The sequence below is a fragment of the Suncus etruscus genome, chromosome 10 (genome assembly GCF_024139225.1).
Source record: "Suncus etruscus isolate mSunEtr1 chromosome 10, mSunEtr1.pri.cur, whole genome shotgun sequence".
Taxonomy (NCBI): Eukaryota; Metazoa; Chordata; class Mammalia; order Eulipotyphla; family Soricidae; genus Suncus; species Suncus etruscus.
The window spans coordinates 92939586-92951606 of NC_064857.1; the positions used below are offsets into that span (position 1 = coordinate 92939586).

Consider the following 12021-nt stretch of genomic DNA (forward strand, 5'->3'; position numbering starts at 1 on the left):
CAGGCGGACACACAGAGACTCCTGAAGTCACGTCTGGAATCAGTTCCAACTTCCTTGCTGCCAAGATTTATATGCAATCAGCTTTTGATTTCTAATTCTGAGAGCTAAGGGTGTGCTGGGAAGCAGCTGACATGGGGCAAAGCATTTCCTAGGAAGATGAGTGTCTTGTCTAAGAGAAACTAAGTGGGAAGACTTTGTAAGCTCACTCTCCACTAATTGTGAGCCTGACAACAAAGTAAGTGCTTTCCTTCCAGAAAACCCCAACCTTATTTGCTGATCAAGGGTAGCCAGGCCTTAAGGTTTTGGTCAAGGGCTGCTATACCAGCAAATGTTAAGTATCACAGAGGCAGCAAGTGATAGAGCCATATGAAAAGGTTTTGAATGAAAGAGAAGTACAAGGCCACAGAAGTTGGCAGTTATCCTGAAGGCTATATGAAAGTTGAAAATCTAGGCAATGAGAAAGACCATGCTTCCTCATCAGATCCTAGGTTCTGAAGGTTACCCCAAAGCACAGGACCAAGGCTATAAGTGACTTTCTCCTTAGGACATAAAGATGTCTCCACTTCATTCCTACTTTCCATCACAGCATGGTGAACAAGGGACAGGCCTTAGTAAATAAAAGTCAGTTGAGGAGGTTAGACCAAAACATGTACTGTAATTGGGACAATAACTTGATTCATGGTCTATAAGCTGTCTCTTATTAGAGTTTTTAGACATTAAAAGATTGACATGTATTCTCCAATATAATCTCTAAGTGGTAATAACCCATTCTTACCTCAACAAAGCTCCACCAGAGGCCCCAAGTTTAAGTATTAAATTAAAAATTATTATTTCAGCTATCCTAGAGCACATGGGATATTTAATGAGAAGTCATGTCTCTTTTACTAAAATCTAAAAGAACTCTATCTTCCCCAGATGTAGGAAAAATATGAAGTGCTGCTGCAAGGAATGCACAGAATCATAACGCATACACATGGCAAGGGGGAGGTAATTTGAAAATAAAAAGGAACCATTTGCGTGCATGCCAACATTCTTCATATAAAATCGAATTTGCTGTTCTTGCCATTTGGAATTTTCTCATGCATTTGGAATATTTGCATTAACCTTGTTTTCACTTGGGAGTCTCACATGATCTGGTTGGCAGTGAATTCAAGATGACTGCCTAGCACTCATGCTCTCTTTCAAGCAATGTGAAACAAAAGCAATATATTGGACACACCCAGGAACTCAAGATTTTTTTTTATATCATCTGGGAAATCGAATGCTTTGTCTGTGCTTGTGTGTGAGTCAAGTGTGTGTGGTGTGCAGCCATTGAGTGTCCATCCTATTTCTACTTCTTTTCCACCGAAAGTTACTAATTTTTTTTTTTGCATAAAATTTCATGTTGTTCCACTCCATGCCCTTGATTATTTCTAGAGCTGAAAGGATTTCTACCATTTCACTACTGTGAAATTTGCCCAATGTGTGTTCAAGTAGTCAGTTGGCTCATTTCTGGGCATTAGAGGATGATAACATCACTTACCTTCACAAATTAACAACTTGTCATTGTACAAGAAGCCCATGGGACATTCACAACGGAAGCTGCCAACCATGTTGATACACACCCCATTTTCACAGACTCCAGGAATCTCTCGGCATTCATCAATATCTAAAGACATGAACAGCCAAGTGTGAGAGACAGAAAGGCACATGATTCCCAGACAGGGTAAATAGGAATGATAACTACTTCTAAATGGCATTCTAAATAAGGTTTATAGATCCTAATCAAAGAAGGTGCACCTGGACATGTATGAATTGGGAGAGTGATAATGAAAATAGGAGCCATCAGTAAAGAATACATTGAAGTAACTTGGCACAACCACCTTCTAGACACTTATGCCAATCTGTCATTTTAATTATGTTTCAGAGCATCAAATTTACACCAGTGGGGGGGTTATCTTTGTACCCACCAGGCAGTGGGTACTAGATGAACAGAACAAAATAGAATATCAACAAGAGATGACCTGTCTGTCCAACTGTGTGATGTAGTTTGGAAAGGAGAGAAAGGGCGTTTTAGAGTAGAACTGGGAGCCTATGGGCAAAGCCATCCAGAATATTAGAATATTGTTTCCACACCCATCTCCCTTCATTGATCTTTGCAGAACAGTTCTGAGGGTATCAGTTGGCTCTAAAGAGAAGGCCAGCACTGAAGAATTGTTCCAGTATAATGAACTTTCTATCAGAATCTGGGCTTAGCTGCTGCTTCATAATGGCCCCAGCCCTTGCATACTCTCTGACCGATGTTCAGTGCCCATTAAAATTAGTCAAAGAACCCAGAACAATAGCACTAGGGCTTTGAATACCTTCACTGTATGCATATAGTAAGTTAAGTTCAAGTGTCTCACATGTGCTAAGCATGATCCTGGCAGTCCTGCTGTCTGTGCTTAGCAGTGCCAAAGAAAGTGTTGGGCCGCACAACTGCTAGGTATGGATGAAAAGCCACAAAAAAGGAGTGTGAACCCTAGAAAGCATTGCAACTGGAAAGATGTATAAGCGCCTGGCCAGGAAAAGCAATCCCTGTTGAGCATGTGTGTATGATAACTGCAGCAATTCCTGGCAGGCATCACAACCATGATATGTGAATTTCAAGCTGTAAGTTCCAGAGACCCAGAGAGCTTATATAATAAATGAAATATAATGAAAGCTTATATAATGAGTGCAATCCCGAGTGAGTCTTATAGCCAACTGTGTGAGCTTTTAACCTTTGCCAAGCACCACAGCTAAAGGTATGACTATCCTGAGAGCATATGTGTCCTGTAGTATGGCCATCACAACAACACCTATAATGAAGGGAAGCAGAAGGGAATTAAAAAACTGAATCCGGGCCCGGAGAGATAGCACAGCGGCGTTTGCCTTGCAAGCAGCCGATCCAGGACCAAAGGTGGTTGGTTCGAATCCCGGTGTCCCATATGGTCCCCCGTGCCTGCCAGGAGCTATTTCTGAGCAGACAGCCAGGAGTAACCCCTGAGCAATGCCGGGTGTGGCCCAAAAACCAAAACAAAAAACTGAACCCAAGGTGCCAGGAGATAGTAGTCAACCTGAGTACCTACTTTGCTTGTAGGAGATCCAGTTTTGATCTCTAGCACCACTTGAGAGTGATCCCAGCACAGAGCTAAAAGTGACCCAAAGCACTTGGCATGTAGAAAACTACTTTGTTTTCTTTCCACAAAGAAAGAAAAAGAAGGAATCAGGGATGGTACACATCAAAAGAGGACTAAAGTGGAAGTGAGAGTGGAAGCTAGAAACCAGATTGCTAAACCAGGTCTGGCAGAGAGAGGTAGCTCTCTATATAGGCCTTGCCAAACACACTGACCCTGCTGGTTAAACCCTATATCTGACCTGCTCTTAACTCTTCACCATTCAAAAATCAGTAATGGGGTCTCTCTTGCTATATGTCTGGGATGTTTGTAAAACATGCAACCTGGATTTACTCACTCATGAGTCATCCTAGGAGACAATCTTCAGGTATTTTGTCTCTTCTCATCAGATAGATGATGGGATGGAGGCCAAGACAGATAGAAGCTGCCAAATATCTCACAAACAATTTGAGGCAGTCAGAATTTGATACCAGGAGTAAATCACTATGGAAGTACCTGGTATCCTGGTAGAGCCCCTGACCTTGGTAGAGTCCAATAAAGCACTGAGGAAGCTAGAAGGAATATCTTTCTAATTCATTGAGACAGCTTTGTTTACATGTAATTATCAGGACTATTTGTGAGTTAAACTGCAACAATCTAAACAGACTCAGAGTACCTCTGTACAGTACTTTGCAGCCATAGACTCAAGTGGAGCCTATAAAGTCAAATACAAATTCAAAAGAATCACAGTCTAAAACCAACCCATTGCCGAGAAAAGGAGAAGGTATGGCTTGAAAAGATCTTATGGACTTGGACTGAGATATTTTGGCACTTTGGCAGTAGATATAAACTGGTAACATTTTTATATGTACTCCTAAAACACAGAAACATTTACACTCTTACAACCTATATTATCTCAATAAAAAATAAGGTCAATCAGTTTTAAAGTAGAAATTTTACAGGTTATATATTTATTTAGGTTCTTCTGAAATCATGTACACAAGATTTTGCTTGAAGGCAAACGGATTGCTAATGAAGAAAGAAAACTTGTATCTTAAAAGGTCCAATGTTATTTTGAATATGAGTAAAATTATGCCTTGATTTTTACACATTTTTAAATTTATTTTGTTAAAACTATTAAAGAAATATTATAATAGTTATCATTAGCAAACCAATAACATTTAGTATGGGCTACAACAAAATATACTCACATTTTTAACATTTAAAAGTAAATGATGTGTTATCAAGTTTAACAATAGCAGGCTGGGTCAAATTTCTAGCCATTGTTAGGCATAGAATCACAAAAGGAGATATTAGAAAGTATATTTTCTTTTCCTGTCTGGTTTTCATTTGAACCTCAGCTTGGGGAAGTTTATACTTTAAGACAAGATTAATAAACTTGCTATAGTTTAACCCCATATGAATGGATTCTATCTGCCAACAATTTTAAGACCCTTCAGAAGAACAGTATAAAGCTAAAATAAAACAAAGTTTCTCAGTCATCTAAATATTTTGTCACAGTGGAATTTAGTAACAATAAGTGTATTTCTAACGATCATATTTCTAGGTTTCAAGAGCTAGAGGCAAAGCATCTATGAGTCAGGATGAGATTTTAGTCCCAGTTCTGTTCTTAATTAGCGAGGTGACCTCGGCTGAGTCCGTTCCCCTCTCTGAGTCTCTGTCCCCTCCACTCTCCAGAAAATCATTTGCACCAGATGACGTTGGGGGCTTTTCCAGCTCTACTGGTGATCAACACTAATTCTGCTTCAAGTTAGTCTTTGCCTATTGCCAACCATGAGGGTCAGACCTTGCTGGGGTACAACATACATTCAGGGTGTGTCTGTGGGAAACTATTATCATTAAAGATGACTTATTGTCAGATCTGAGATTCTAAGGAGATGAAAATATCTGTTTGGGGGAAGGAGAAAACAAAGCAGCCAGAGCCAGGTGTTCCATGCCAATGTCATTTAGCGGTTTTTCTTTCCAAACCATGAAGTTTCTTTGGACGTTGACTAGCATATGGATTTGGCACTGAGAAAGCTGGGCTGATTGCTGGATCAGACCCTTGTTTTCTTAAACAAGGTCATTGGAAAGGATGATGTGGATCTCAACTGACTTATGAGGAGGAGGCAGAAAGAAAGAAATGTAGATGTTTGCTACTAGCCACATAGTTCCTCCTAGTTCAATCCTAGGAGGGGCTTTTAAGGATGCTTATATGCTATATTGGGGAAACATTTTGAGAATGCCATTGCTTTCCATTGACTTTAATGTTACTTGGTTTGAAATCACAAAAGCCTTCCTTGCCTCTGTTGGCTGAACACTGCGAAATTTTTAAATCTTGCACAAGCATCTCTAACACTTAGTAGTCTCCGTGCCGATTGCAATTACCAAATGAACCTCAAGTTGAAAACAATATATAAATTCTATCTGAAATTCTCAAAGTAGATGACTAGTGTAGGTTCTACATGAGATGAAACTAAAAGAAAATAATGATCTCTGTGAACAATCTACAATAAAGTTTGGTGTGAGAATTCATACTAAAAGCACATCTTAGCAAGGGCTGGGAATTACCATGAAATCAAATGTTAACTGGACCTACTCCCAGAATCTCTCTCTTTGTGGATGCCCTGGGTTGGTTTAAATAAGGTTGATTGCAACATTTTTTCAAAGCTTTTCCCTTAATCATGAGCTATAATGTGTTACAGCCAATGAAGCAGAAATGCAGAGGCTATTTGTGCTGTTTTGCTGTGAGCTAAGAATCAGGATTTCGATAAAGGTAACAAACACTGTTTAACAACTTCTAAAGAAAACACAACAAACAAGAAATACTAGTGTGTATCTTGCCTTATGAAAACACAGACGAAGACAGAAAGTTCTGACAACATTGTTCTAACTCACCAACGGGTAATCCAGTGTAAATGTCAATGACAAAACCTGGTCTCTGGCTTCCACAGAGTGTAGCAAATTCATCTGCAAGGATTAAACAAAGTGGGTAAGGAACAGGGAGGGGGTCAGCAAAGAGCGATCATCAGGTTCAACATAATTGAGCCAACATTCTTGAAATGTATTTATTTGCATTTTGAGGAACTAAAGAAAATTGACCTGAGCAGTGCCCAAGATGCTGGAACCTTTACTTAAGCCTAATGCAGAAGGAAAAGTTGCCTTATGTACATGATGGTGAGTGAGAGAAAGAGGTTTGTGCAGCACAGGCCACTCACATATAGGAACTTACCTGGAGAAACTTGGGTTTCCTTGAGGTTTTTTGTTTCTTGTTTATTTGTTTGTTTGTAGCTTCTGGACTTAGTGGTTGGCTAGAAAGAGTGCATTTTTTTTTTTTACTCCACATTAAGGGAGCTAGAGTTTGAAAAAAGGCTTAAAAAACAACTATGGAAGAGGAAAGCAGACTTCAGTAGATTGTAGAAATAAGGTTTTCTGGGGATTGGTGGAGGGAGGTTGACAATGGTGGTGGGATTGGTCCTGATTCATTGTATGTCTGAATTCCAACTATGAAGGATTATGGAAATCACAATGGTTTCAATAAAATTAAAATGTAATAAATAAAAATACATAAAAGAGTAAACCATTTACAAAAAAAGAAAAATGAAGGCTTAAAAATAAGGTTTTGGGAAGACTTAAAAAGTATACCAAGGGAGACCATAGCACATCTAGCCAAGTTCCTGATGTCAGTTCTGTTAATGAATAAATCAGGTCAAAAACCTCATCGTTACTTATATTTTGAAGCTAGATTTCTTTGGGTGTGATCTCTCTCTTTCTCTCTTTCTCTCTCTCTCCACATTCTCTCTCCCTCCATTTTCCCTCCTTTCCCCACCCCTATCGCTTATTCTCCCACTTTAATCCATCAGTTTTAATAGTCAACTGTGAATTAAAAATTATCCAAATTCTTTTCTGATTCTGAGATACTGATTGCTTATTTTTTGTTTTTGTTTTGTTTTTTTTGTCATTCCAAGAAATGCTCAGGGCTTACTTTAGGCTTTGTGCTCAGGTATAGTTCCTAATGGTGCTCCGAGGACTATATGGGGTGCTAAAGATTGAACCCAGGTTGGTCATGTGCAAAGCAAACACCTATCCTTCTGTTCTCCTTAACTCTGAAATTTTGTTAACCCTTTTAACCCATAGCTGATGTGGTGAGCTCAAATGGCCTCTGCCTTCCTGAGCAAATATAATGAAAACTAGTGATAGGAATATGGAAAGTATTTTAATAAGCACATATTTTTTTCTCTTATTGATTTATTGCCTTAATGTATAACTCTCCACTTCTAAAAAGTGTCATGCCAGTTGATACTGGTCATTCACAGAAATTTTTTGGAATACCTACTAACATGTGTGCAGATTTCACAGTAAGAATATTCAGTCTTAAGCAGACATTATGAAAGTCTATATCAGGTCTCTTAAAAATGGTCTCCTGAAGCAAGTAATGCCCAATATCAGCAACAACAAAAAATAATAGGGCTTCTATCTTTGTAAAATCTAATTTTAAAAACATTAAATTTTGTGTAAAATTTATAATAAAACAGGCATGAAAGAAATAAATGCCTTCTTTTTGTGAAGCAAGAAGGTTTTTTGTTTGTTTTTTAAACTTTATTTATTTATTGATTTATCAATTGGTTTTGGGGCCACACCCAGCAGTGCTCTGGGTCACTCCTGGCTCTGCACTCAAAAATCACCCCTGGCAGGCTGAAGGACCATATGGAATGCTGGGAATCAAACTGAGTCCCTTCAGGGGTGGCTGCATGCAAGGTAAATGCCCTACTGCTGTGCTATCTCTCTGGCCCCTAAAGCAAGAATTTTTTTATTGAATGAAATTGTCTTGGAAAGACTGAAGGGAGAGAAAGTGAGCAATGTGTTCAAGGAAGAACATGGGATTCTGTGGAGTAGAAAAGGGAGAAAAAAGGCAACCAGCAAAGAATGTGTTCAAGGGAAAACATGGCTTGAAAGAAAAAAGCCAAAAAATTCTTCCATAAAATAATACTGGAAGCAAGCATATATAGAAATATGCACATACAATTTCACATATACACACAGGCCAGGTTTTTTTTTTACTGATTGGTATATATAATTAAAAAATGAAAGTAACTTATCCAGATCAGTGGTGAGAAAACATTTTCTTAGAAGGAAAAGGGTGAATATTTTAGGATTCCAGGAATAGAACTCTGGTCAGCCATATGCAAGGCACTAGAACCAATTGTACTATCTCTCCAGCTCCAAGATTCTAAGACTTGATGTCTCTCTTTTCATATGAACTACTGGAGAGTTGGAAGCTACCATTATTGTTTGGCTCTGGCAATTGTGTAAGAATTCCCAGCCTGGACTTTACATATTAGCTTTCTTACCCTTGCTTGCTATTCAGCCTATATTGTCTACTTAATTTACATTTTCACCTTTGTGAGATGGTTTACATTTAGATATCATTTTCATCTGGAAGGACTAGAGTCAACCATGGATTTAAATATTTATTTTTGTGATTTTATTTTTTGTTATGAAGATTTTTAAAAATACCTATTCTCCCCTTGCTGAGACTTATTTCTCTAACATCCATAGCCAACAATTTAATCATGTTTTTTGAGTTAAAACTCACCTGTACTGGGGATGGGACACTGTTCACATGGCCTATTCCAGGCTCGACCAATGTTATAGGAACAACAACACATCTTCTTGGTCATATTAAATACCAGTTCTCCATCACAGGTCTGGTTGTCAGCATAATAATTTCTGTAGCATAAACTTCTTCTCATATCTAGAAGAAAAGATGAAGCCATGGAAAAATCACAAAAGATATCTAAGAATATATTTAAGGGGCCCATTTCTTTTGAATTATATTATAATGACTATGATAAAGGCAGAAAAAATTCTGCTTTTATGCAATTTTCCATTTTACTCTGTTACAAGAAGCCATTGAGAATATTCCTGGTATTTTGTATCACAGAATTAAGTCACTGTGGAGTGGTAGCATTAATAAACTTTACGTGACTTTGCTCATCTACTAGTAACATTTCACCACTGTTCTTTGGTAATAATTTTCTCATTTCCAACACATGATGCTTTAATACTGTAGATCAGGGATGCAAATATAATTTTATAAAGATACACCCAAAAGTCAAACAAAAGATGTACTATTCACATGTTGTTTGGGATTTTCCAGCATTATGTTTTAAAGAAAAATCCCAACCACCCACATGCAATAATGAAACATGGTCCAGCATATGGTTTGGGGGGGGGGAGGAAAAGTCACAGAAAGATGGTAGAAGAATGACATCAGTGTAGTGAGTCATATAAGACTAATACTGGACTCAAAAACTCTTTTTATATGCAGACAAGGACCAAGCATACATTCTTGAGAATTTTTGCACTTACCCATGCAATTATTGCCCCCATTCACTTGCATGTAGTCAGGAGGGCAAATACAGGTATAGTTGCCCACCGTGTTGTAACATGTCCCTGGACCGCAGATTCCTGGAGTTTCACATTCATTCACATCTAAGATGCAGAGAAAAGACATTGTGTGAATATGGAACAGTTACTCTATGAAATAGCCTCATACCCAGTATCAATATAAATGTTGACAGTGGAGGAGAAAATCCACAGGAACTTTAAAACCCAAATAAAAGAAATAGATGCCTCGCCTCATTCATTTACACCCTTTATCTGTGCATCTGTGTACACTTCTGGGAAACAGAGATATAGAAGTCTTGCTTTTTGATATGGGTTCCTATAAAATACTCAGAGACACGTAGAGGTGGGAATATGGAAAAATCATTATTCTCAAAAATCCTTCAGAGAAACAACACATTTCATATATTTAAAATAGTATCAGGATATGACAGTGACTAATTTCATGAAACTGCATGGGAAGCTATGAATTAGGTGTTTTATATCACCTGTTCCATTTTTTCAAACACAGAGGTTGACTTTAATCTTTATAACTCTACAGGTCTGAGATATATGCCATGTACACAGCAATACATATCTAAAACATCATGAATTATTTTCTTGTTTTTACTGGGGGTGAGTTGTTGGACTTAAGATAGAACCCAAAGCCTTCCACAAGCAAGTCAAGTACTTTACTGCTGAGTTCCATTCCTTGCTCAAGTATTTCATTGTGGATGTCACCTAGACATGTGAATAGCTAGTAAAATCTTTCACATGCAGGATACAAGGGGCTCTCTTTTCTATTTTTTTTTAAGTAAAAACAGGTTTCATTTGGAAATCCTGAGGAAGGTGAGGGAGAGAATGAGATAGTAATACACCCAAGAGTAATTTCAGGCTTCTTTAGAAGTGGACAGTGCCCCAGTACATATCCCAGCATGAAAGTATAAGAGGGGACATCTCCATGTGAGAACCATGTGCATGGCTAGCAACATATATGTACCCAGTACTGACACATGGATTCAAGGAGCACATATGCCAGATCTCTTTCCTTTATTTTTAATTCTAATTTCTATAATATCTTTATTTAAGCACCATGATTACAAACATGTGTATAGTTGGGTTTCACTTATAAAAAGAATACCCCCTTCACCAGTACTACTTTCCACACTCTGTGGTAAGCTTCATATCGTGGGCTGGTCCTTCCAACCCTCATCACTAGCTGTTGTATATTTGTGAAGCTATGTATACTTCCTTTAAACCTGAATGTGAATCTGGTTGGGTGCAGTGTTATAGGTGAAGCGTTCACTTTATTGAGTTTTGTCACTATATCCCACCACTGCCTTCTGGCCTTGAGAGTGTTTTGTGACAGGCCTGCTGTAAATCTTAAGGATGCTCCTTTGAATGTAATTTTCCTTTTTGATCTTGCTGCTTTCAGCATCCTATCCCTATCTGTGGGATTCATCATATTGTCTCTGGGTATTATTGCTATAATGTCTTTTATTTTTCTTAAACCCAACCAATGAGTGAGATTATTCTATATCTATATCCCTCCCTATGACTTATTTCACTCAGCATAATAGTTTCCATGTTCATCCATATATAGGAAAATTTTATAACTTAATTTTTCCTGATTAATTTTTCCTGCATAGTATTTCATTGTGCAGATGTACCACAGTTTCTTTAGCCACTCATCTGTTGTTGGGTATCTGGATTATTTTCGGATTCTGGCTATTTTGAGTATTGCTGTAATGAATATAGATGTGTAGAAGACATTTTTGGATTGTGTTTTTGTGTTCCTAGGGTGTATCCCTAGGAGTGGTATAGCTGGATCAGGAGATCTCTTTTCTAACCAATGGTATGACTACTATATAGAGAAAACCATTCACCATCTCTGTACTGTGACCTGAAAGCTCAAAGAGACAAGACTCTATCTATCCAGGAGAGACAGGAGTTACCACTTATATCATAAAGCCAAATGGGCTAGCTCTGCACAGCACCTCATCTATATGTATCAGTACCAAATGGTGAAGGACAAGATCAGAAACCTGAAACAAATAAACTTTAGAAGCAACTGAACAAAGACCTACATTCTTATTCTACTAATTGTAATGGCTTATTTTAATGAAATAACAAATTCTTTGTAGGGAGAAATGCAACTGTGGCCCAAGGAAGAGTCAAGTGTGAGTATGACTTCATGACTTGGCTATGTGTAAACTGAGATCATTGTACTGTATTGTGATATTCTAAGTTTCCCTGGAAGCAGTGTGGTGGGTTTTGAATTCAGTTCTCAACACCAGAAAAGCATTTCTCCATCTTTCAGGGTACCTACCATCACACACACGGGTATCTTCATTCAAGTAGTAGCCTGTTGGACAGCGGCACTGGAAACTGCCAAATGTGTTGATACATTTCCCTCCTTGGCATAGTCCTGGAAGCTCCTGGCACTCATCAATATCTATCAAGATGAAAACAATAACATTTCTTCAGTACAATGGATAGGCCCAGGAGGTTGAAAATG

At 38.1% G+C, this 12021-nt stretch overlaps 1 protein-coding gene across 1 annotated transcript in view; it reads right to left on the minus strand.

Moving 5' to 3' along the window:
• FBN1 (fibrillin 1) overlaps positions 1–12021 on the minus strand; it is a 271458-nt gene that overhangs the window by 47391 nt on the left and 212046 nt on the right. The window contains exons 40-44 of the mRNA XM_049782524.1: positions 11833–11958; positions 9489–9611; positions 8713–8871; positions 6015–6086; positions 1523–1648 (exon numbers count right to left, since the gene is read on the minus strand). Of these exons, the coding sequence (XP_049638481.1) occupies positions 1523–1648; positions 6015–6086; positions 8713–8871; positions 9489–9611; positions 11833–11958 (606 nt within the window). The remainder of the gene's footprint in view (positions 1–1522; positions 1649–6014; positions 6087–8712; positions 8872–9488; positions 9612–11832; positions 11959–12021) is intronic.